The following is a 23,134-nucleotide window of genomic DNA, read 5'->3' on the forward strand; positions in this document are numbered from 1 at the left end:
CTGTGGGAACAATTGGATAATATTAATAATTAAAATGTGTTCATATATTTTCTTAATGAATATTAACTACATGTCTCATGAATTGATCATGTAGGAAGAGCTTTATTTTCTAGAGGTTGTTCGTTTTTCAAGGTCACTCGAAACAAGCCTGATCTGTCTCCCTTTGTCCGATGAGCACTAATAACCCACACACCTTGTAATGACTATTGCGTCCTCCATGTGTGCTTCCTCCACTATTCGGCCAGCCCTCGTGGGCACATCTTAATATGTGAAAACGTTTTCCAACTATAGTTTACTGTCATTTTACACTGATAATAGCACTACTGCCACCTCCTCTAACTGCAAATACTGAAAATATGAATCTAATTTTCATTACCACAGGAGACTGCATTTAGGGCAATAACTGCTGCGATGCAGTGCTTTCATCATCACTCACTATCGCTATTCAGCCCTGCCGTCCAGCAGCAGCCGCTCTGTCAACCCCAAACATGCACGTCAGAGGAGCGGAAGTGAGGGGCCCAGGGTACAGAGTCCCGGGGCCACGGCTGCTGGCCAATGAGAGGCAAGAATGTAAAGGCTATTACAAAACTGCGCTCTGACAAGCTGCAGATAAACGGGTTGCTCGTACCGGAAATTGTAATGTTTCAATTTCAAAATAAGATGTATCACGCCAGCATATGAGCCGGAGTTGATCTGAATATGATATTTCATACAAAAATATTAAGAAAATATGTGATATAATTCACAGTAGGACAATGCTTTAAAAAATATGCTGCCACCTATTTGAAGTACTTTTTTTTCAGGAAGACCTTATATTTTTGATAAATTCTTGATTTCGTGAAGAGCAATAGCGGCCCCCTAAAATGCGCAAACATAGAAGCAATTAAGAATAGGTCTCAAGGTATTTTATATATTATTACAATGCTACTTTGGGCAAATATTTTATGTCAATTTTTGTTCAATTAATAGTTTTAAGCGTAAATTTTTTATTTTGAAAAGTCGTATCGGAAATTGCGCTGTTTAGCCTACGTGCGGTTTGACGGTTAGTGCTGAGAGCCGGAGGGGCGGCAGCCAGCCAGGCAGTGAAAGTGAAGGCGGAGACCAACCCAGTGCCGAAAACTCAGCCTCTTCTGGATCACGTTCAAGTTCACTGGACAACCCTAAAAAACGATCCAAAAAAGTAAGACTTTGAGAGGAAGGAAGACAAGAAAAAAAAGAGAAAAAAACGCGAGGTGCTCCTAACTTCTTCTCACCGCCATCTGCCAAGAATTGTCTTCCGGTGTTGACTTTTTTCTTGCGAGCACTACAAGAGAGAAAACCCTGCAAAGCACAAAGTTGAGCGTGAGAAATGTGAAGCTACCGGCTTGTGTGTTTCAACCAGGCTCCAGGATTCCCCATTAATCCATGCAGTACAGTGCAATGGTACGTGAACGTGGATCATTACTACTTTCAAATGTTGTGTAGCAATCCTTGTGTACCTTTTTTTTAAAAAAAATATACTGTCCCGTCCTCGCGGCTGGTGGGGGGGGAGAGGAGAAATGTGGAGAGGTGGGTTGACTTTGCAGGGACCACAACACAGGCACGGTCGGGCCAAAATTGTTGTAAACTTGGCACAGACTGTCCCGCAGCCTATGTTAACATCCCAGTCCCCCTTAATCTGGCAAATGAGCTCCGTGTAGACTGTTAACAGCTCTGTAGGGCACACACGTGCGCGCGCACTGTAGCGGCACCGTAACAATGTTTAACTTTGACTCCTTTTAGCTCTACTACTATAATGTTACTGTACACCTACCCACCAAGCTTCGCCCTAAATGAGCACTTCCTAACGGAGTTATCAACGCTTTTAAGTCAGGGAGTTTTATTTTGAGGAGGGGTTTCTGAGAGCACAAGATAATTTAATAAATTAAAACGTTTAATACCTATAAACTCATTTTAACGGGTGCTAAAGTTTAAGCTAGGTGTTCCTTTTACCTATTGTTTCTAGAACAATGCAGGCTAATTGTGTTGGAAATAGGTTTAAAAAAAAAGTTTAATAAAATGTACCTCCCTTTATTTCTGTCCCCCCTAAAGAAATCCTATTTTAAGAAGTTCTCCAGCAGACGTTAACAGGCTAATAAAGTACTGCTGCTTGGTGTGTAACTGACAAGCTAAAAGGTTTGTTATCACTGTGAGCCACCAACACTGCGTTGAATTATCTGAACTGGAAACGTAGAGTGCGTGTGTCTTGTTGACACGGAGCTCGGTGGTTAAAAAAGGGTGGCAGCGGGACGTTTTTCCCCCCGTTTGTTTACGTTCGTGTATGTGACCGAGGCTGCGGTCCAAAGTCCCAGAAGGTCATAAAATAATTCTGCAGAAGGAAGGAAGGAGGGAGGTGTGCGTTTATGTGTGTATATGTGTGTGTGTGTGTGTGTGGGGGGGGGGGGTTAATGAATTTTATGCGGTGTGTTCATATAAAGCCGAGAAGGAGAAGAAGGTGCTTGGAGGGGTTGGATATGGTGTGTGTTTGGAAGGGGGAGGAGGGGGAGGAGTGTGACTGTGCAATTACGTGGGTGAAAAAAGTTGGGTCTGATTTGCTGGAATCGCGCAGGACCGAGGGCGCACCGGTCGATTTCATATCAAGTTTGGTTAAAGCAGGGGTGAACATCCCACACTCGGCGCCCTCTGAAGCTCCCCGTAATGCTTTCATGAGATAACGCCGCACAGAGACGCGCGCAGAGCCCCGTGCAGTTCAGGAGTACAGCAGCGGCAGCCTCGTTTCGCACACCGGCTCTACGAGTACAGTCCGTGCATGTCAACTTAAAAACAGAGAATAAAAAATCGCCTGCAGAAAATCTGTCTTTCTCTGCGGTGAAGACAATCTCTGGATTTGCAGAAATTCATGGATGTTATTGGATAATTACTTTTGGTTTTTACGCGGATCCACAGAGTCTCGCATAGCGCACAGCGGATCCAGGAATGGCGCGATAAAGTGATCTGAGGAATCGCTCCAAGTACAGTCACTTTCTGTGTAGCCGTCTCGTCATGTATTCCCCGATTTGTCTAACTCAGGTAATTGTGTCTTTTTTTTTTTTTTTTTAAGTTATGCATCTTATCGCTGTGATTTTTAATTTGTATAAAAATTGTCACACGGTTTGTTTTTTTTTGTTTTTTTGTTTTTGTTTTTTTTTTTTTAGCCCGGGAACAGAAAGTTGAGTGTCTGCGCTGTGAATTACTTTCATAATTCTTATAAATAATACAGACTTTCCCTTGTAAGTAAAAATAAATAAATAAAAGATATGGCATTAAAGCGAGGCAAAAACTTGTCGACTGAGAGTATATGTTTTTGTGATAAAGTCGTGACATATATATATATATTTTAAAATTTATTTTCTACGAAAGTCCTAACGAAAGATCGGCTGTGTCCTGTTGGCGCTTGAAGTGCAAATCTTCACACGTTCTTCGCTCTTTACAAACTTTTGCGTAAAGATGAGTTTTAAGATAGAACCAAAATACTCTATTCTTGCTAATCCTGTGTAAGTGGTGCAGGTATTTTTCTCTGGTTTAATTAGCTTATTTGCGTCCTCCAATAACCTCTCTCTGTCTCTCTCTCTGTCTCTCTCTCACACACACAGGCGCGCACCTCCCGGCCCTGCTTGAGCTGTGGCTATACATATATATTTATATATTTATGTATATATATTTTCCAGGCGTATATTTTTATTTAGAATAAAGCCCCCATACTTTAGGGAAGTGAAGTTGGAAGAAGATAAAGCCACTTGCACTGTAGAAAGATCAAACGCGTGATAAGGTTGATTCAGCGGTTGGACAGAGTAGCTGACTGTTTTGGCTGACTCAGTTTTACTGTTTATATTTTACTTGGCATAAGTAAGTGATTGACTGAGATGTGGTTTAGCTTGTACTTAAGAGGATTGTGCTTTTATGGCCCCAGCTGAAGTGCACTGCATAGGCCCTGGCCAAGTCATTTATCTTTACAGCATTTGGCTTTAACCTGGCTAGAAAAAAAAAATTAACAGAATATTTAAAGTGATTTTGAGCAGGAGTGAAAAAAGGATTTGAGAAACAGTTGCGAGCGAACACATTTACTAGCATTTACACTTGCTTTTGTCATTTTAATTGGCAGCTTTATAGTGAGGAGATGACATTAAAAGAAGTTTTGAATGGATTTTTAACCTCTCTGAAAGACAATGAGGAGCTATACTATTCACAGTGAATATAATACATTTACAAGCTGTTAATGGAATCTGCAACATACACAGAGTTACCTCTTTCAGTGTAATAAATGATCATAATTTGACATTAGTGTACTGGAGCAGAGTTTTATCGGCCGATGGAGCCTGAGACCAGAAATGTGGCTTTTTAGAGGAGCACCAGCAGCAGCCACAGATAGAGAGGGGATTTCTGTGGTTTGCTATAGCCGGCTTGTTGCCTGACTGCCTACAAAAAGAACAATAACTCTTCAAAAGTCTTTCCACCCTAAAAACGCCTGTGTATAGTTATTAAAACTGGCATTTTAATGACCTCAAACAAAGATAATTTAATGTTTCCACCCCTCAGCTGCAGTCATTTCTGCTGATTCCTAGAATTCCTAGAGATTCCCAGAGAACAAGAATTAAGAAATAAAACAAATATAATTTATTGTTGAATCAGTGAAGCAGTATTAATATTAGCCATTTAGTTGCTGAGTTGTTGTAGGAATAACTGCATTTAGTGTCTTTTTTTTTTTTTTTTTTTGTATTTTTGAAGGGGGGAAAAATTGAGTGGCAAAAAATCCATAATGACGTGTTTTATTCAAAGGTAACGATTTTGTAATGCAACACAAAGTAGTGTAATATGACTGTAATACGAAATGAGTTAAACAAAAATGAATAGCTAAATAAAAATGAGATGAAACATTTTAAAAGTAGGCCGGGCTGCCTAACCTTAACTTTTAGGAATGAAGCTGGGCAGGTGCCATTCCATGTGTTAACCTCAATGCTTGAAACGATTTGGCATGAAATCCTTTGAGTACTCGATCAACCTTTGCAAATACCTTTCACACTATTGCTTCATTTGATGTGCCGCCTCTCTCGCCTGCCTGTGTTTTATTCCATTTTGTACATTAAGCTGGCATGTATACATGAGGCCGTGTGCATCGTGTCTGAAGAATGAGTATCTCTCTGACTTCCTTTTTTTATTTTTTATTTTTTTAATGGTTGCATCCCACTTCCAGATTATGGTATGTGGATAGTTTGATAAGAGAAATGCAACTGTGTGGGGCGCATGCTCCCTGCAGCACCAGCAGCAGCAGTGTTACAGGAGTCCCACTCAGAGCATGCTTGTGAAATGCGAGCAGAGCTGCAAGTGCATTCAGTCACCGGGCTTCGAGTTGATATAAACGGTGGAATTTACTTGTCACACCTGCAGCATATCTAGGATGGTAAAGCTAGTGTTCCTAATATAAAGAGATCATTCTTAGCTTGAAGAAACTGCCAGTGACATTATGTGACTGATTATGAGGGATTTTAAAATTGTGGTCTGACTTCCCTTCTGCTTTAAATTAGTAGCTGGGTAAACACATATTTCTTCATGTTTGATGACATGAGTTTCTGATTACGTTTCTCTCCTTCTCTCTCTGTCTCTTTCTCCACACTGTGCCCCTCGGATGCTCCAGGATGAGTTTCATCCCTTCATCGAGGCACTTCTTCCTCACGTCCGCGCCATCGCCTACACGTGGTTCAACCTCCAGGCCAGAAAACGCAAGTACTTCAAGAAGCACGAGAAGCGGATGTCCAAGGACGAGGAGCGCGCGGTGAAGGATGAGCTTCTGAGCGAGAAGCCCGAGGTTAAGCAGAAATGGGCATCCAGGCTGCTAGCCAAGCTGCGTAAGGACATTCGGCAGGAGTACCGGGAGGACTTTGTCCTCAGCGTGACGGGCAAGAAGCCCCCTTGCTGCGTGCTATCCAACCCGGACCAAAAGGGCAAGATACGACGAATCGACTGTTTGCGGCAGGCCGACAAAGTATGGCGTCTGGACCTGGTGATGGTCATCCTCTTCAAAGGCATCCCTCTGGAAAGTACAGATGGCGAGCGCCTCGTCAAGTCTCCACATTGCACCAACCCAGCACTTTGTGTCCAGCCACACCACATAACAGTATCAGTCAAGGAGCTGGACTTGTTTCTAGCATACTATGTCCAGGACCAAGGTAGGTTTCAAGTTCATACTGATTCTCTGTGTGTGTGAGAGAGAGACAGTTAATGTTGTGCGTGTGTGTGTGAGAGAGAGTGAGTGATGATTTAGCAAGGTCAAGAGTCGCATGAGTTATTTTCTGGCAATTCTAAATCTGCCAGAGGAGCAAATGTACGACTGTGACGGTCAGTACCGTGCATACATTTATACCACAAACATTTTTATTTTTCTAAGCAAGCCTCATTACAAAAACAATGTCATCAAAATTAGATAAGACCATGTGTTAACTGTGTTTGCTTTGCTGAAATCCAGCAGCAGCTTATATCCCTGTAATTCTCCTGTAATTATTCAGTTACCTTGTACACACACACACACACACACACACACACACACACACACACACACACACAGGATTGCACAACTGCACACACACTGCATAACTGTTCCATTTTTTTGGAAATCAAGTGGTGGCATTTGTGGAAAGTTTCAGTCTTAAATGTCCAAATGCTGACTATATGGAGCAGTGTTATATTTTATTAATTCATTTATAAATAAATAAATAACATTTAATGTAACCTAAGATTTAAAAAAAAATCTTTCACTTTTTAATCTCAGTATTTTAAAAATAATCATGGCATTTGTCCCTTTTTAGTTTTCATTCCACTATAAAAATTTCAAACTGCTTTGTCTGCAAACACTGTTGATTTTCCACCAATTAAAATGGTAATACGTGTGATCAATGAAGAGATTTCTAATAGTAAGTCACATTACAGACATAAAAACACTTTCAGTTGTTATAAAATTTAAAGTTTCTGTTTTTTCTGTTTTCTTCCTTGTGTGTCATGTTATTGCATGTTATTTTCCCAATCCCTAAAAAAACTGGATTCTTTTACATGAAAGATTTAGAGGACACATTTTGCACAGTTTAGGAAGTGTACTTTATAAGAGGGTAATAGTTAGTTAAATTAGTTAGAATAGTTTTTGTCATGCATATATTTTAAATTGATGTTTTCATTTATTTCTTTTTCTTTCCAGAATTAATTTGCTAGGATTTCTTTCTTTTTTTTCTTTAATAAAAAATAGTAAACATGGCCGCAAAAATAAAATAAAGGCATTGACGAAAGTCCAGAATAGAAACGGTGTTTCTAGTGTACATCACCAGAAACTGGTTTACATAGTCAGTCATGCAGACTGTAAACTGGGAGATTTTTTACTCAGCGCATGATCAGAGCAACGCCGCATTCAGATGTGATATCTTCCAGGTTCAATGAGTTCTACAGAAAACACTTTTCACAGGATACTGTGAATGATGTTGTTTTTTTTCTTACTCGGATCTTAAATCAGATAACACCTTTAAAAAGCCTTTGAAAATGAAATTCAGGTCTCCTCTGACTGCGAGTAAACACATTTCAGTCATATACATCCCACACTTTTAAACCTCCCATGTGCTGCCCTTAAATCTACTGCAACCACACCGAATAGCCGCCACTACACTGTGCTCCCATTGAAGGGTAGTGGTATAGCTAGCTCATTATCATCAAACCCCGAGCGCCATTTTGTGTTTGATAAGTGCCAGGGAAAGCAGAAGGCACAGCACAGAGACAATAATGGTTGCCATTGGCACCGGGGTTGGCATCAGACCCTCTTTTGTGTCTTTTGTAGGATGCCACCGCTTCCCTGGTTTACATCTGCTGCATTTTGAACTGCTCAGTACCAACTCGAGAAACGGCATTTAGTGCTGTTTTTTTCACAAAACTGACTTTATAAAACAGCCGCTGTTTTAGTAAACTGTATCTGAGTAGGGAGGAAGATCATATTGAAGATTCGTTTCAGTGTTTATAATAAAAAGGTTAAAATAATGTCATGTTTTTCTATATGGGAACGATCATTTGCCGCCATCCTCAAAATTCCCATTGAGTGAAATGCTTGGCAAACACCGAATAGCGGCGATCACTCAGATGGCCATCTTTTTCTTTTCCTTCTCCAGTTTTTGCAAACTAAAGCGTCGCCTTCTTTTCTTTAAGTTACCGAGCGGTCCACAAACCCAGACAATGCAGCCATGTTGTGGTAGCGTGCGGCACAGCGCCATTTTGTTTTACACGGTGCCAGGGAGGCAGGCAAAATCACCAGTAATGGTTGTTAGAGGTTTGGAGGTTGGCATCAAACTCTCTTTGTCTGCTTGCAGCGTGCCTTTGATTCGTTGGTTGGCATCCGCAATGCAGTGGGCACGTTGGGAAAGTTTTTTGACAGTGGCAGAATGGAAGCCGCTGCCTTTGTTCTGCTGCAACTGCACGAAACAAACAAACATACAATCAAACACAAAGAAAGTAGCAAACGGCTCGGGCTGCAACAGAATCTGGTTATTGTGCGAACTTTGTGGGGGGGGGAAGAGCGAGTTCGGACTGTGATTTTTATGTAGTTCTGCTTCTGCCGTGTTTTCTAATCCGTTATTTCACTGCTGTTATTTATTCTGGAAAATCGTTTTTTTTTTTTGTTGTTACTTTTTGTGAGGAAAAAAAATGGGGTTCATAGAGTGTTTGTTTTTGATTCTGGTGGGCTGCTGCCTGAGAAAGGTCGGCGGGTTGGCAGCGAGTGTACCGGGTGAATTTTGAGAGGGCACTCAGCTCCCTTGTTCTGGGGCACAGACGCGTTTAGCCAGGCAGAGCTGTAGCACCCATGTGCATGCCCAGATGAATGCCCGCTGGGAAGTAGGCTGGGGGCTGGGAGTGGGGGTTGTGGCATCCATTGTGCCAACTGGCAGGCCGCGTTCAATGCAGGGCCCGGGCTTCTCACACTCACACACACATACTGCCGTGGTAATCCACTGCACCATTTTATCATTTTCCAATAAAACAAGAAGGGAAATTCTTATTTGTTTTTGTTTTTTTTAAATCATCAACTCTCACTTCCTAGATTCATATTTTGCATATCCAGTTTGACAGCGTGATGGAATAGTTGCAACGGGGCATGTAGATAATCATCGTGTCGGGACATGCTGGGAGTCTCTAGGCCTCGTTTGTATGTGGTTTTTGTTAGGCTGCTCATCCCTGTTTGTTCACGCAACTGCAGAGATATATTTATTGTGTTCACTTGTTCTTTCTGGCCATGTATGGAAAAAAGGAGAAATTAGAGAATAACATTGTAAAAAGGCTTTTTTTATTAAGATGCATGCGTCATTTCTTTTTTTCTTACAGTGACTAATTCCTAAAAAGATTTCCGAGCATTTAGAAAGTTGGCAGTGGATTTCCTTAGAAACCGTGAGAGTCGAGGATTGCTGAGGTAGTCCAAATCGGGATGAAAGAAGTCAAGGTCAAGCAGCCTTCCCATTAGTCGTGTGCTGAAAGTTAACGTGGCCATAAAACATCATTACCTTTACTCCCACCCCCACACCCCCTGTGATGTTTTTTTTTCCACGATAGTTTGTAGAAATGGATGGATTACCTCCGGATACAAGCCGCCATGTTAATCAAAACCTTGTTTTACAATTGCCAGGCTTAACCTCTGCCCCTAAGGTCACGACCTTTACAAAGAGATGTGACAGGGTGTCCTCTGAAGTTTAATTGAGCAAAACAGATCAGTGAAAACATGCCTGTGCCGGCCCGGGGCACGTGGAGGAGGAAGACTTTTTGCTGTGGTGGTGGGGGTGGTGGTGGTCAGCAGAGCTGTTGGGGAAGGGCGGATTCTCTTAAGCTCCTGTCGTTGAACTCTTCAATCGGGGTCAAACCACAGCAGTCATGGGATCACCGGTGGTCTCTTGGCAACTGTTTGTCTCCGCTCTTCTGCCACTTCTTGTGGTATAGCCGGTGGTCCCTTGGTTCACTGGCCTAAGTGAGGGGGAGTAAGCCCTTGTGATTGTCTCCCGCACACACCCCTCCACCCAATGAACCAATCCCTCAAGCTGGGTAGTCTGGCTGGTCGGTATCTTCAAGACTCTCCACTGCCTGCTCGCCACACTGCTCGGGATCGCTGTTTGCATCTTGTTTTCCGCCTGGCTGCCTCAGAGGCTTTGGTCAGGCGGCCAGTGCGGAGGTCTGACCTTCTGGGTCACAGTGGAGGTCTGTGACTAAGCAAAACATCTAACCCTCCCTGCCTCTCTCCCCCCTCGTATCCCCTTATCCTCCTCTGCCATCAGGAATCACCCCTGCGGCACACTGCCCGGCCAAGTGACTCTCACTCCTTTTCTCTCCCGTTCTCTTTTCTTTTTTTCAGTCCCTGGCTTTCCCTCAAGCCTGAGACTCCGACCATGACAGCTGTCCCAGGCCCAGGCGCTTGGCCAGAGAAATGGCGGCTGGGTTTATGCCAGAAACGTGAAACAAAACTTGTTGTAAGGAGGAGCGCATTAAAGACACCGCTGTCAAGTTTAACTACAGTTACTCAACTCCTTGTAAATTTTGTGCCATAACGTTAGAACAAGTCTGGAGAATGGCTCTCATTGCAGTCGAGATGGAGTTTTATCTTGAACATGAATTTTAAGGAACAAGCTAAACCCCAAACCCTGGGAAAAACCGTAACCACTGATGCCAGAGATATATAGAAAAAAATCTTCACAGTGAACTGCACAACCCTGTGCTTAGCTTCCATGCTGGCTTCCTTATTAGTATGCAATAGAGCCTGCGGTGTCTGGCTACCTCTCTCTCAGAGCCATAACCTATCGAACACATTCTCTCAATCTAATCCACTTAGAACTCCCTCCCAGCTTCACCGCTTGCCTTATTGATTTCCGCTTCCCACTAAATGTCTTCCCGATCCTTTTTCTCTTAACCCGGCAGCTATTTATGTTTTGCAGTGCAGCCTTTCTTTCTTTCCTTTTCTTTTTTTTCACTTGCTTTCTTGCTCTCTTGCTTATTTTCTTTCTGTATTAATGTCTTCACCCCCTTTCCAGGATCTTTGGTTATTTTGTGATCTCCATCTGACTTCCTTCTGCCTTCTTTCCTCTCCTGCTCTTTCTCAAACAGTAACCTGGGTGCATTGCAGCCAGGTTGCCTGGCACAGTATGAAGCTTGTGTTATTAGCAGCGGGGCTTTGCTCGAGCAAATACCTCAAGGCTTAAACAGGCCGTGTTACCTCCTTAGCCCTCTTTTGTGTGCCATGTGTACATAAATCGCCATGGAAACAAGGCAACTCGGAGCAGAGGCCACAGAGAAATGTGGATGCTTTCTTTCTCAACAAAATTTACAACTCCCTCCTGTGCTCCGCTACAGTGTGTTTAATTTGCTTGTGTCACAGTTTGCGCTGTTGCATCTGTCAAAAAAAACGGGACGAGGCCTTTCTTCTGCATTGTGAGGCTCAGGCATTGTGTTGAAAAGGCTTTTCTTGTGTATTTCAGCAGGAGACTCAGTTTTGCGTTCGTGGCTACACTTGGTTAAGGTCTGCAGTTTGTGTCATTAGTCTATGGTTAAGATCTCAGCTTCCCCACACTTTCCCAGGCTTTTTTGGGGAGGACCCCAAATGCATTTCAAATCCCCCCGAGGCCACTTGACTGGAGGACCGGCACCTCCCACTTCACCCGGATAGATTCCCCACCCCCCATCCTGTCTGCCAGTCCTACCAAATGAAGACAAATGGGTACATTCACCCTTATCCCAGACCTTATCACTGTCCTGCCTTACAAAGCGGGCCCTCCCTGCTGCCTGAGCTTCTCCATCCAGTGGCTGCGCCCTCTTCTTCGCCGTTGTACTAGCGTAACTGCTAGAAAAACCTACTGTTGTCCCATCTGCCTGCTAGACTGGTCATGTAAGACAGCAGAGTCTGGAGTGAAAAGAAGGATAAGAAGGTTTAGAGGGAAGACAAAAAGTCTTAGTTAGAGAATTTGTGTGAAGATGTTCTTTGACCTTGCATTTTTTCCAGTCAGTCAGGAGAAAAGCACCCTCGAGTATCAGAATGAGACTTTTATGCAAAAGCCAGTCCCCTTCACCCAGGATGGAGGCTTGTGAACAACCAATGAAGGGAAGAAAAAAAAAAGGAAGGGGTAGTAGGTGGGGTGTTATTGGGAACTTTGGGCAGGGACAGACAATCGGAGTGGTTGCCCAGGAGACACTGACTTCTCTGAGCAGCACCCCCCACTCTGCTTTGCCCCATCAAAGTCTTTTCAGGCCAGACAAGGCCGATCAGTGGCCTAGAGTGATGGTTGTCTCTTCCTTTGTCTGGCGTTACAGTACGGCCCATCACTGTGACGGCTCGACAAGACCTGAGTGGAACAGAAAAAGAGAGGCCCGCCATCACAGCGCCGTGCGAAATGTACTTTTGGGTGGGCATGTTGTTGTTTGGGGTGGGGGGCGAATCCCCAGAGAATTTCTTTCTAAAGTCAGTGCAGTGGGTCAGAGAGGGGATATGGTGTCTGGGGCTTGGGAATGGCCTGCTTGGGACGGATTCATCAGCACCCCATTGAGTTGTCAAAGCAAGCAAAAGGAGCTGCACTCCTCCCTCACATATGTTGGGTTGACTTTTCCCAAAAAAAAAAAACCCTCCCAAATTTAGAAACCAACTGTTAAGCAGCAGAGCAATAAACAATAAACACTGAGTGCATATATATTATTTTTACTGGCTCTTACAGTAAGAAAGGTTATATAGCAAAAGAGGGGAAAAAGAATTCATTTACATTTTTAGCATGTACAGCAACTGGGCTGTGTTTGATTAAAGTGAGCCATACACGGGGTAGACAGGAGGAGAGGAAATGTGGACGTCTCGTTGTTTGTAACGACATGAAAATCCCATATCTCAGGATCACCAAACTGCAGATGTTACACATTTTCCACAGAGGTACTTTCTCCTCTGTCACAGGCAGTTCTGCTTCTCTCTTTACATCAAGGCATTAGTAAAAAAACTCAGTGATTAAAAAGGAGAACAGAAAAGTGCACATTTCCTTCATATTTTCTGTAGATGTATGTGCATAAATATGGGAGAATTGCACCGCCATAAATGCAGCATTCACAACAACCCAGCAACTTAAATCAGAAATGAAAATAAGCTCTTCCTATTTTAAACCATATTACAAATTGTAATCACAAAATGTAGCTATTAATTATAACTTTTTCAAAATGAAATGAGGGGAATTTTGATGTTGTAGTAGTGATGAAATTGTTAGCCCAAAGTGCTAATACTTGTGTTAGGAGTGGGCTGGTCCAGTGCCGTGTGTGCTCCCGTGATTAAAGCCAGCAGGAGCACTAACAGGATAGTTAATGAAGTCCATTATTTTTCTTGAAGAAGAAGAGGCTTCGTTACCATGGTGTCCACTAAAAGTCTGTGTGACGATCCGGATCCCAACAGCTTGAGTTCTTCTCGAATTGTCCCACTCTCTATGCTGGCACAAAGCTCCAGCTGGTTGTTTAGCTCACAGGGACTTTCAGAGAAGCGTCCCTAAATTTGACATGCAAATCCAAAAATGTACACATGGAGACCTGCGTTCTCACTTTTACGCCCATATGCACGTCGAAACTGCAACAAATCCGACTTGTGGTTACTCACCTGCACTTCTCCTCAAAAGACTGCGTTTCGTTTTGGTGAGCAGCAACTCCTCGCCACTCCGGCAGCTGTCAGGCATAAAAAAGAAAAAGCTGAAAGTGGGATTCCTTTTTAAAAGCTTGTTCCAGATTTACCAAGTCAAGATTGTAATTAGGCCTCCAACATGTGCACATACCTACAACCCACAATTACACTGCACATTCCTGCTCGCCCCCTAAAAAAAAAAAAGCCTCTCCTCCACCATCCGTCTCCTAAACCTAATGCTGTATTCTACATTAGTAGGGAAATTTGGCTAACAGGAGGTCATCAGGCTCTTGTTATCTGTGTTGTATCCCACTCTTGCTCGTTGAACAAAACCCAGACGCTGACTAATTTGAGCTCTGCCCAACAGGGCCGTGATGTAATCGCAGATCTTCCCTCATAATTTTCACCGAATTGTTTGCAACCTGTGGTCTGGGATCTGTGCTGGTTTAGCATAGTCCTTTTGAGCAGTTATGATAATGACTCTAGTTGACCTACAGATGGCTAAATGAGTAATGCTCAAGCTCATCATCTCTTATGGGATCCCCGCCGAGTCTGCTCGGTGTTTCCCAGGAACATCTTCATCTGCTTATGCGGGCCCTGTTCTGCAAACTGTTAGACGCTCGCCTGACATTTTTTACTCCCTTTTTTTTCTGCAAAACTTCTGGCTGTAACTTGCGTTGCCATGTGTGTCTTGTTAAGGGCAGTTATGACAAATGGCAGCAGCTGTACAAACTAATCTCTCTGTAGCTTTCACACATGGCGCCCAATTAACAATGGACCACTGTGGGGCCCTAATCCACGGTGCAGCCATCCTCTGGTCCCGCTTGCTGAGCCAACTGCCCCAGGAGACTCTTCTCCTCTCTGCTCCTGCTAGCCAGCCTCTTAACTCCATTCAGATGGGAGGTGAGGAACAACGCCTTCAGTTGGAGACACGGCAGCCATCTTGTTTGTTTCCATGTTGGGAATCCAGGTTCCTAACGGTAAAGAGTCTGGGTTTTTAATGTCACATTGGAGTGCTTTGGGATCGGGTTGCAGCCCCAGAGAGAAGACGTGTACGTTACATTTGAATGTTTGGACTCATGCACATGCAAACGCGTGTGCTTTCTGCTTGTGGGCCTGTGTGGTATGGAATAAAATACATGCAAGCAGATGAAGTTGATAGATTTAGCAAAATGTCTCAAGAACAGGTGGGTGGGAAGAGTTTTTTTGTTGTTGTTTTTTTAAATATGTGTGTGTATGTGCAATCCAGATTCCCTGTCAGTGGGCATATTTCCAGTAGTTGCATGATGAAATGCTGTTTCTCCGGGCCTCAGATTGTTGAACGCACTGTGTAATAGACTTAAAGTTCTGGTGGAGAGCGTATTACTCGGTGTGCTCACTGCTTGTGCAAATTTATGGGATAAACTGTGTGAAGGCAAGGGAATGGTAGCCCACAGTCCTTAATGGTTCTTTTTAACTTTGGAATTATACCAACAATCACATACATAAACCATATTCATTCAGTTTCCCAGGAAAAGTTTTATTATGACTTTCTTTTCATCCAAGGGCATGTCAGCAAAGCTTCATATGGCTTTGCTAAAGTATCCCTTTTTCAGTTTTACATTACAATTAATAATTCCAGTCCTGAAATACAGTAAGACAACAACCCTTGGATACGAACCAGCATGAAATTTTTTTTCCACATTTTCTCCGCTCTTATCCAAAACAAAGCCACAAACGGGAGTTTGAGACTCAAAAGGAGGGTGTTGAAGGGTCGGCGGCCATCAGGAAAACGATGCAGGCCCCTGCCAAATCTATGACATGAATGAAACAAATGGATGAAGGAAAATGAAAATGGTTGGGGTGTGATCTCTGGCAGGCAGAGCGAAACCAGTGCCAACTATTATGAATGGGAAACTGCTGCTGAGCTAATGAAAAAAAGAACAAAAAAAAAAAGAGAGAACTCACTTTTTTTTTCATCCGCCATCCAAGAATAATTAACCGCGGGCAGGCCTTCTGGTGAGGGTGGAGAAAGCCACAAGACACTTGACTAACATCTCACCGCAAAGGAGGACAGCGACGCACAAAGAGGGGGGGAGAATAGGAGCAACAAAAGGAGGTTTATAGGGGGACAAAGTAGACTTCTCAGTTACTTTAAGCTGTGAAAAGAGAAGCTAAAGGTGGCGTTTTTTTTTTTTTTTTTTAAAAACGGTAACTGTTTTAGAGGAAGGAATACAACATCAAGTCAAAATGCCCATAAAATCCTAGTTAGCTATTGATGCGGAATAAATGCATAAAATGATTTCAGTGAACAGACTTTTAACTTTTTAGCAGTTGTGTGTTTGGCTTCAGTACATGTACTGTATCAGTTGATCAAGAAAAAGTTAGTTCAGCTTAATTTAGATTCATTAATCATCATTTACGAAGCGAAAAATGTCAAACGTTTCTTATTCCCAGCTTTCAGCCTGAGTATTTTTTTCTTAGTATATGCATCTTTAAGTTGAATTTTCTTGAATCTTAACCTACTAGTCAGGCAAAAACCATAAAAGAAAGATTTCCTTTTGGCTCTGAGAAGCCTAAGACCAGGCGTTTTGACATTTAATAAAAAAGAATCAGTCAAAACAAATGAAAACAATAATTTCTTCCAGCCCTACTGTCCTGTACTGAACTGTATGTATCTCCCACAGCCTGCTCCCATGTAGGCAGGATGACATGATGGAAAGAGCAGAATGGGGGCCAGATGTATGTTTATATATAGGACCTGACAAGGATACAGAGCATGACACCAGGCAGAGGCTTTACATATCACATGCACACTATCACGTACACCATATCCTATAGTGATAAGGTCTGTATGTACAGTATGTTTAGCAAAAAAAAAGAAAACCTGGTAACGATGCACGGTGGATAGAGCTTTGTCAGACCGGACGGATTAATGCTGGAAGAAGGTGCAGAGGCTAATTACAGGAGTTAGTGTGTGTAATCAAAGAAGAAGCACTTTAAAGTCTCAGTTTTAGTTGTTTAGTTGTATTTTTTGTGTGTGTTTTGCTTCCCTCGCTGAGAAGCCCTAAAGTGCCGGCTTTTATTTTAATCCTTCAGACGCCGCCCTGTAGCCAAGAACAGCAATAGTTTTGTTTTACCTTCAACCCTTGTCGAGTTCGGCGTCTTGTATGCCGCAAACATCGCCCGAAGGCTGACAAAGCATGCACTGTTTTTAGGCAAATGCTCAAAACAAAACGCGGTTTCCCCATTATGGCAATCAAAGCGCCGTTATCGACGATCAACATATTCTCACCCAAACACAGAGAGGAGAAGAATGCCCCATTGACTGATACTGCCTGCTAGGCTGGTTGCGCTGATCTCCTGAAGAAAAGATCAGTGTCGCTGGTGGACCCCACACTCCTCCCAACTGCCTCCCCTCTCTTTGCCTTCTTCCTGCTATATATGTCTCAATACTTGGGGGTTCTTAGAAAGGGGGAGCTGAAGAAGGCTGCATGTGTGTAAGTGTATTGTCGAGGTGCTGCCTAGGGAGACTATCCCATGCTGGCGGTGTGTGTGTGTGTGTGTGTGTGTGATGGTGGTGGGGGGAGCTGAAAAGACGGAGCCGTCACCTGCCAGACTGCTGGAATGTTAATGCCACGGCTCTGATAATTGGATTTTGTACACACCGTCTGTGAGGAACGTCCAGCAACTTTCCCCCTCTTATTGTTCAACCCAGCCCCGGACCCTCAATAGAGCTTGTCTATGTTTATACAAGCACTCACGTCTCAATAAAGACTGTTTACAATGTGTGTGTGTGTGAGTGAGTGCAGTGTTGGACTTCTGAATCACAGAGCAATTGTGTGTGACGGGTGGTGGGGTGAGGAGAGACTGTAAATGAAAACAAGTTAGTGTCAGATTATCAAAATGTGGCAAACATTTAAGATATTAAGAGATTTGTTAGGGCTTAAAATCCGATTTTTCAAGATTTTCCTGGTGTTGCAGAAAGATTTTCTCGGATTAAAGCTTTTCCTTTTTCAAACCTCATAGATGAACTTGCCACTAACTATTCATCAAATCACTCTAGCACCATTCCTGATCCACATGTCAAGTCGAAGGTAGACACACCCACTCTGAGGTCAAAGGTGGAGAGGAAGCGCTTCCTATTGGCGAAGTGTGTGTGAGGCGTACATGATCTCAGATCATTAGGGAAGTTATGGCTCTTGTTTGCATTGGGGAGGTGGGGTGGGGGGTGAGCCTGGATTCAGGCCGGGAGCTGTGACGCACTGGTTTCCCCCTCCGTGGCCTCCCGTGCTATTTCCACCCAGGCTGCAGCGGCTTGATCTGGTTAAACGTCTCGGCTGCACTGACCTGAATTCCTCGTATTCACCTCAGAAGACCCATGCCTTAGCCAGCCAACGATCCAGCCATATTCTTTCCCCGCAGCAAGTGTGTAAACGTTCCTTCCTGTACATAGAGAAGCTATGTTTAAAAAAAAAAAGAAAAAAAGAAAAAAAAAAGTTATCCTATTTCCAGCTTAATTCCTCGGAGCAGAACTGCTAGGAACAATGACAGCGGTTTTTCTTTTGGCAGAGTGACTTGTTGTGATTAGATAAACAGCCTCTAATTGTATTTAATCTGTGTTAAAATAAGGCATTTGGAACAATTACTTTGGTATGTTTACCAAACAGCTGTTGTGTGGATCCTTTCTCCTTTTTTTCCACATCTTTCTAAGATATAATGGATTTGGTTCACCTCATTGATTAGTGGGGAAAATAAGATAGGCGCTACATTAACTTACGCATGGGTTTGTTTTCAGGCTTCAACTGTTACAGAAATAAAAGCACAAAAATCTATTTAGTTTGGGTAAGATTTCATTAAATTTAAATGGCTTTTAGTTAAGGTCCTGGTTTTCCATTTTGTGTCATTTCGAGAGTGTTCCTCTTTTAGAAAAGACAGTAGGTTATCTAAAGCATAGTATTTATAAATTTACAGGGTTATTCTCACATATGTTCAATTTGTGAATTAACTTGCTTAAGATATTGGCTCCAGAAAAGAAAAGAAAGAGTTGTAATAATATTCTTAAAATGTCTCACCATGTGTACAAAGACAGAAGCTTATTTCTGCAGGTAGGAGCCCTTCATTTCCCTCCACTGTTTTGCTCTTTTTCCCTTTAACCTAGCAGTAGTATACTGTTGCATAAACAATGGTCCCGGCAGCCACCTTTGGGCTGTTGTAGCCTTCCACAGGGCTGAACTCTGGCCAAGTGGATGTTGTTGCCGAAGACGGCCCAAAAGCCAAACACACAAGGCAACCGGAGGCATCCGTTCCAAGAGGCTTGCAGTCGGCGGCCAATACGAGGGGACAGTAGCATTTGACAGCTCTTGGGTTGTGTGAAGGAACTTGACTTTGAAATTTAAACAGAGAGGGATGATTTGGCCACTGCCCACAAAATGATGCATTCCCTGCAAATGTCACAACTTAAATGAAACTTGAACCACTCTTTGGAGTGTGGGTGAAGTGCTTGTTTGTGTGTGCGCTGTGTGATTTGACATGCTGCTTGTGTTTAGTATTCATAATGAGGTGTTGCAAAATGCATGCTCTCTGCATATCTCGCTCGACTCACCCACCACCTGTATAAACAACAGTGCTATTGCGAAACGGTTCCAAGGAAAGACTCTTCCCGGGCTTGTCAGAATGAGGTCAGCGAACACTACTCTTTTTCTCTCTCGTTTTCCTCGTTCTCCCTGCCTCGCTCGACCCTGCTCTCTTAGTTGTTCTTTGTCCTTGTAGAGCACAGGAGGAATAAGGCCACTGGATCATCCTCAAGGCAGCTCTATCCACACACAGACTGTAAATGCATACTGCTGGGTGGAGATGCTCAATTATTTCCATAGTACATCTAATGACAGGACACTTTTTTTTTACTTAATATCTAAAAGGGCGTTATTGTGCAACAAATGTGAATTTTAGTAGTTACAAAAGAAAAGTATTTAAGTAGCTAAAGGCAGAATTTACTTGGAGGACCCTTGGATCGCCTTGTAATGAGGATGGGAGGGTCACTTTATCCGAATTCTCACAGCATGACATCATCTGACCCCCCGATCATTTTACCCTGTCACAGCACAAAAGCATGCTCAGGGACGTAAGAGGAGTTCACATGTCTCATATGCTTGAAGTTGAGGAAGCAGCTAATCGCACCACCCCAACCAAACGCCGTGCTCCCAGAGGCACTGGTGGCGGACCGCGTCGTGTCTGGAACGCTGTAACAGGATCTCCAGAGAGGAGCACAAAATGGGTGCTTTGTGTCCAAGATTTGTCCAGACAAACTCCGATAAGGAAACCCAACAAGGGCGAGCCAAAGGAGCAGCCTCTGTGACTTGGGCAAATAACCTTTAATCTAGGTCATGCAGCCAGATAGCGTCCATGGCAGCGATAGCCTAACTGCCAGCGGTGATGTTAGTGCTGATGGGAGCAATAAAGAAAAGGTTAATGTGGCCCTTCCTATGATGGCTCATAAAAGTTTTGTTTTTAATGTAAATACAATTTCTCGTGCGCCATTAGGCTAAATGGGAAGCTGACCTAATTATTAATGAGTTCTCCATTTGGTCAAAGTTGGGGTCGATTCCTCATATGGTCATGCATAAAGTGTCTTTGGGAACGATGCAGCTGGTGGCATTTTTAAGAACCTCCTACACATTATTTTCAGAAAGGGCCAAACCTTAAACAAGTACTGTTTGGTTAGTTCTGCACGTTGTGGCAATGGACTGATTGCAGCGGTGGCCCCGCTGAGACCAATTCTCTTGGCAGTCATAACAAGACCCATACACGTCTCCCCCCATAACTGCGGCCAGCCCCTGGGGCTGTGTCAGTCTCCTTCTGCCCACATCTCCGTGCGCGTCCCAAAACGATCTACAGGGGAGGAGGTGGGGGGGCAGAACTGGTTCTGCTACACGGACCATATGTGTCGGCAGACCACAAAACGCTGAAGCCATTACTTGGCCCACTCTTGAAATTGAAAGCAGGAGCCAGTAACAGCAGCAGCAACAGCAGCAGCAAGAGCTAGTTTTGGCTGAGTGTATGGGGGCAGTGTTGGGAAAGCCCAGTCAGATGGTAGTGCTCATGCTGACTTGTTGACGGCAGCAGGCTGCAGACGGCTAATGTCTTGTTGTCATAGTGCCAGCTCCTCCCTCTCATGACTTCTCAGTGATGACGCTTGTCTGCTTCTCTCTGTTTCAAATTTGCTAATGCGTCTACATGTGTGTATGGTTATTGAATCCCTGAAATGGGCTAATAGAGATCTGCTAACAGTGCCTTTTGGATGCTGTAACAGTTCAATAGCAGACTTTTATAGGGAAAAAAATAAATATAACAGAATATACGCGCAAGTGGGGTTGCCATGTTTAGCAGGACTGGTTCCAGTATTTTCCCACAGTCATTCCAGCTAGAAATGGAAGCTTACCGAGTACAAGATTGCATTACACGCGCTGAAAAAGAGTATTTAAGCAACTCTGCAAGCAGCTCTTATATTAATGATGAAAAATCGCACAACAGCTGCCAAGTAATTCTGCTCTTGCGCTTGGCATTTAAAAAAAAGAAGAAAGAACAATATCTTTTCAGCATTAGTTAGCGGTCCCCCCTTTTTCTTAAATGTTCATGCTGCTGTGTACCGCACGTATCTAATGCATTAGTTCAGGGTATTGTTTTACTACCGCATACATTATGCATTGTAATTGTTGGTAATTTATGTACAAGACAGGATGATTTGTGGGAAATTTGCTTTTTTGAAATTTCTCATGTGAAAGACGCTGCGCTTGAGGCAGCTGGTTGATTTTATTAGTGATTTATTGCTCGCAGTTGGGTTTGTGCTTGAACATTAACAGGCTTTTTATTCACTGCGCTGTCTTTGCATCTGCATGCATGTTTGTCCTCCATTCTTGACTTAATTCCCATCAGCTGAGTTTTGGTTCACTTACTCAACTGGGCCTCGTCCGGTGCCACTTGGTTTTAGGTATCATCTCGAGGCACCATGTTGGGGACGCAACACTGACGGACAAAATAACAGCCTTCTCCTCCCCCACTGATGCCTTTTTAGAGGTGGCACCCAGTTCTGTTGTGTGTGGCGTTTTGTAATGCATTTATTTATTTCTTTATTTGCTCAAACGGCGGGTGTTCGCAGGATAAGGGCTCACGCAGAAGACTTATCTTCAAGCGCGCGTCTGTCATCTGCCGCCGCAGACAGAGTGTTCTTTCATTCGCTCGAGTGAATGAGGGTTCACAGAGATTTAAGGGCCAGCATTGTTTGTGCTCTGCGATGCTTAATCACTTTTGATTGGACACCATATTAAAACTTGGGCTCTAGAAGGGAGAGAGACTCTTCGTCTAGGACAAGTACCCGTGCTCCACAAGGAAAAAAAAAAAAAAAAAAGGAGGAGCGCCGCCGCCTCGCTGGGTGGATGACGAGGACAAAGACACGCTGACAGAGTAAAGCCAAGAGATGGATGAGATGAAGATAGATGAGAGCGAAGGTCTTAAGCAAAGTGAAAGTTAACACTAAGTTAACAGTGCTACTTGCATAAGGCTTGCTGATTTTGTTCATCGAAAAATGCACGTGTTCAGCATTTGCAGCAGTTTTCAGCAATGAGTGTTTTGCAACAGTAGCATTAGAGGTTCTGCAGCTTTGCTTCCAGCGCCTTATCTTTGCTTGAGCTCAGCGAGTAAAGACGTCGACTTATTCCTAAAGTGCTTCACTTTCCCACACAGCCCCTGCACTCCATTTCACTGCAGCACTGATTACACGTAGTGTTTACATATTCCATAGAGCACTGTGACAGAGATAAACCTCTCCTGATGCTTATCCCCTGGCCACAATGTGGAAACCACTAAGATATAATGTAAACCAAAAGTCGCAGCTGCCCTTTCATGTCTCAAGTGCCAGTTCTGCGTGCTGAGCTAGACTTTTGAGAGCTTGGCTTTAAGTGGCATTGGTTAAATTGAAGTTAAAACCATCGTACTTTTTTTTTCTCCTTCTTTTTCTTCTTCTCCCTGGAAAGCTGCTTTCATAAGTGCATTTTCAGTCTTTTCACGTGGTATCGCTCAGAAATACAAGTATGGAGGTGTTTCAACTTAGAAGGTATTGCATTAAACATTTTAAACGTTTAGCCAGCTCCTTTTGCTTTATAATCAGATGTGGAAAGTTTGAGCCGCTCGTTCTGGTAAAGAACGGTGTTTGACATGCATCGTTTAGAGATTTGGGAGTGAATATTTGTGGCTAGGGATATGCATTTGATATGAAATGTGATTAATGATGCACACATCAGCGCAAGAGGGGAGTGTTCACTATAAAGTAGGTTGTGGGATTATACAGAGGGCTGCACTCAGAGGATGTCTTGCCATTAATTGGCCTGTCTCTCCTGTGGCTCCAAGTATTGCTGTCGCTCTCCTCAGCAGACTGCAGTTTGTACACGTTATCACTCTTGAGGTCCTTCGCAGTAAATGTGTCACAGGGAAATTGTGCTGGCCTAA

At 43.4% G+C, this 23,134-nt stretch overlaps 1 protein-coding gene across 6 annotated transcripts in view; it reads left to right on the forward strand.

Annotated features, from left to right (window-relative positions):
• The first annotated feature begins 1,072 nt into the window (after positions 1 to 1,072).
• LOC146391434 (nuclear factor 1 B-type-like) overlaps positions 1,073 to 23,134 on the forward strand; it is a 64,724-nt gene continuing 42,662 nt past the window's right edge. For 2 of the 6 annotated variants that reach the window (XM_084924394.1, XM_084924391.1), the window contains exons 1-2: positions 2,496 to 3,048; positions 5,651 to 6,182. In XM_084924394.1, the coding sequence (XP_084780520.1) occupies positions 3,022 to 3,048; positions 5,651 to 6,182 (559 nt within the window). In that variant the 5' untranslated portion in view covers positions 2,496 to 3,021. Of the gene's footprint in view, positions 1,423 to 2,494; positions 3,049 to 4,776; positions 5,417 to 5,650; positions 6,183 to 23,134 lie in introns of those variants that run through there. The other 4 variants (XM_084924392.1, XM_084924390.1, XM_084924395.1 and 1 more) reach the window with 4 other exon arrangements.

The sequence above is a fragment of the Perissodus microlepis genome, chromosome 3 (genome assembly GCF_051167445.1).
Source record: "Perissodus microlepis isolate ML-2025 ecotype Zambia chromosome 3, ASM5116744v1, whole genome shotgun sequence".
Lineage (NCBI taxonomy): Eukaryota > Metazoa > Chordata > Actinopteri > Cichliformes > Cichlidae > Perissodus > Perissodus microlepis.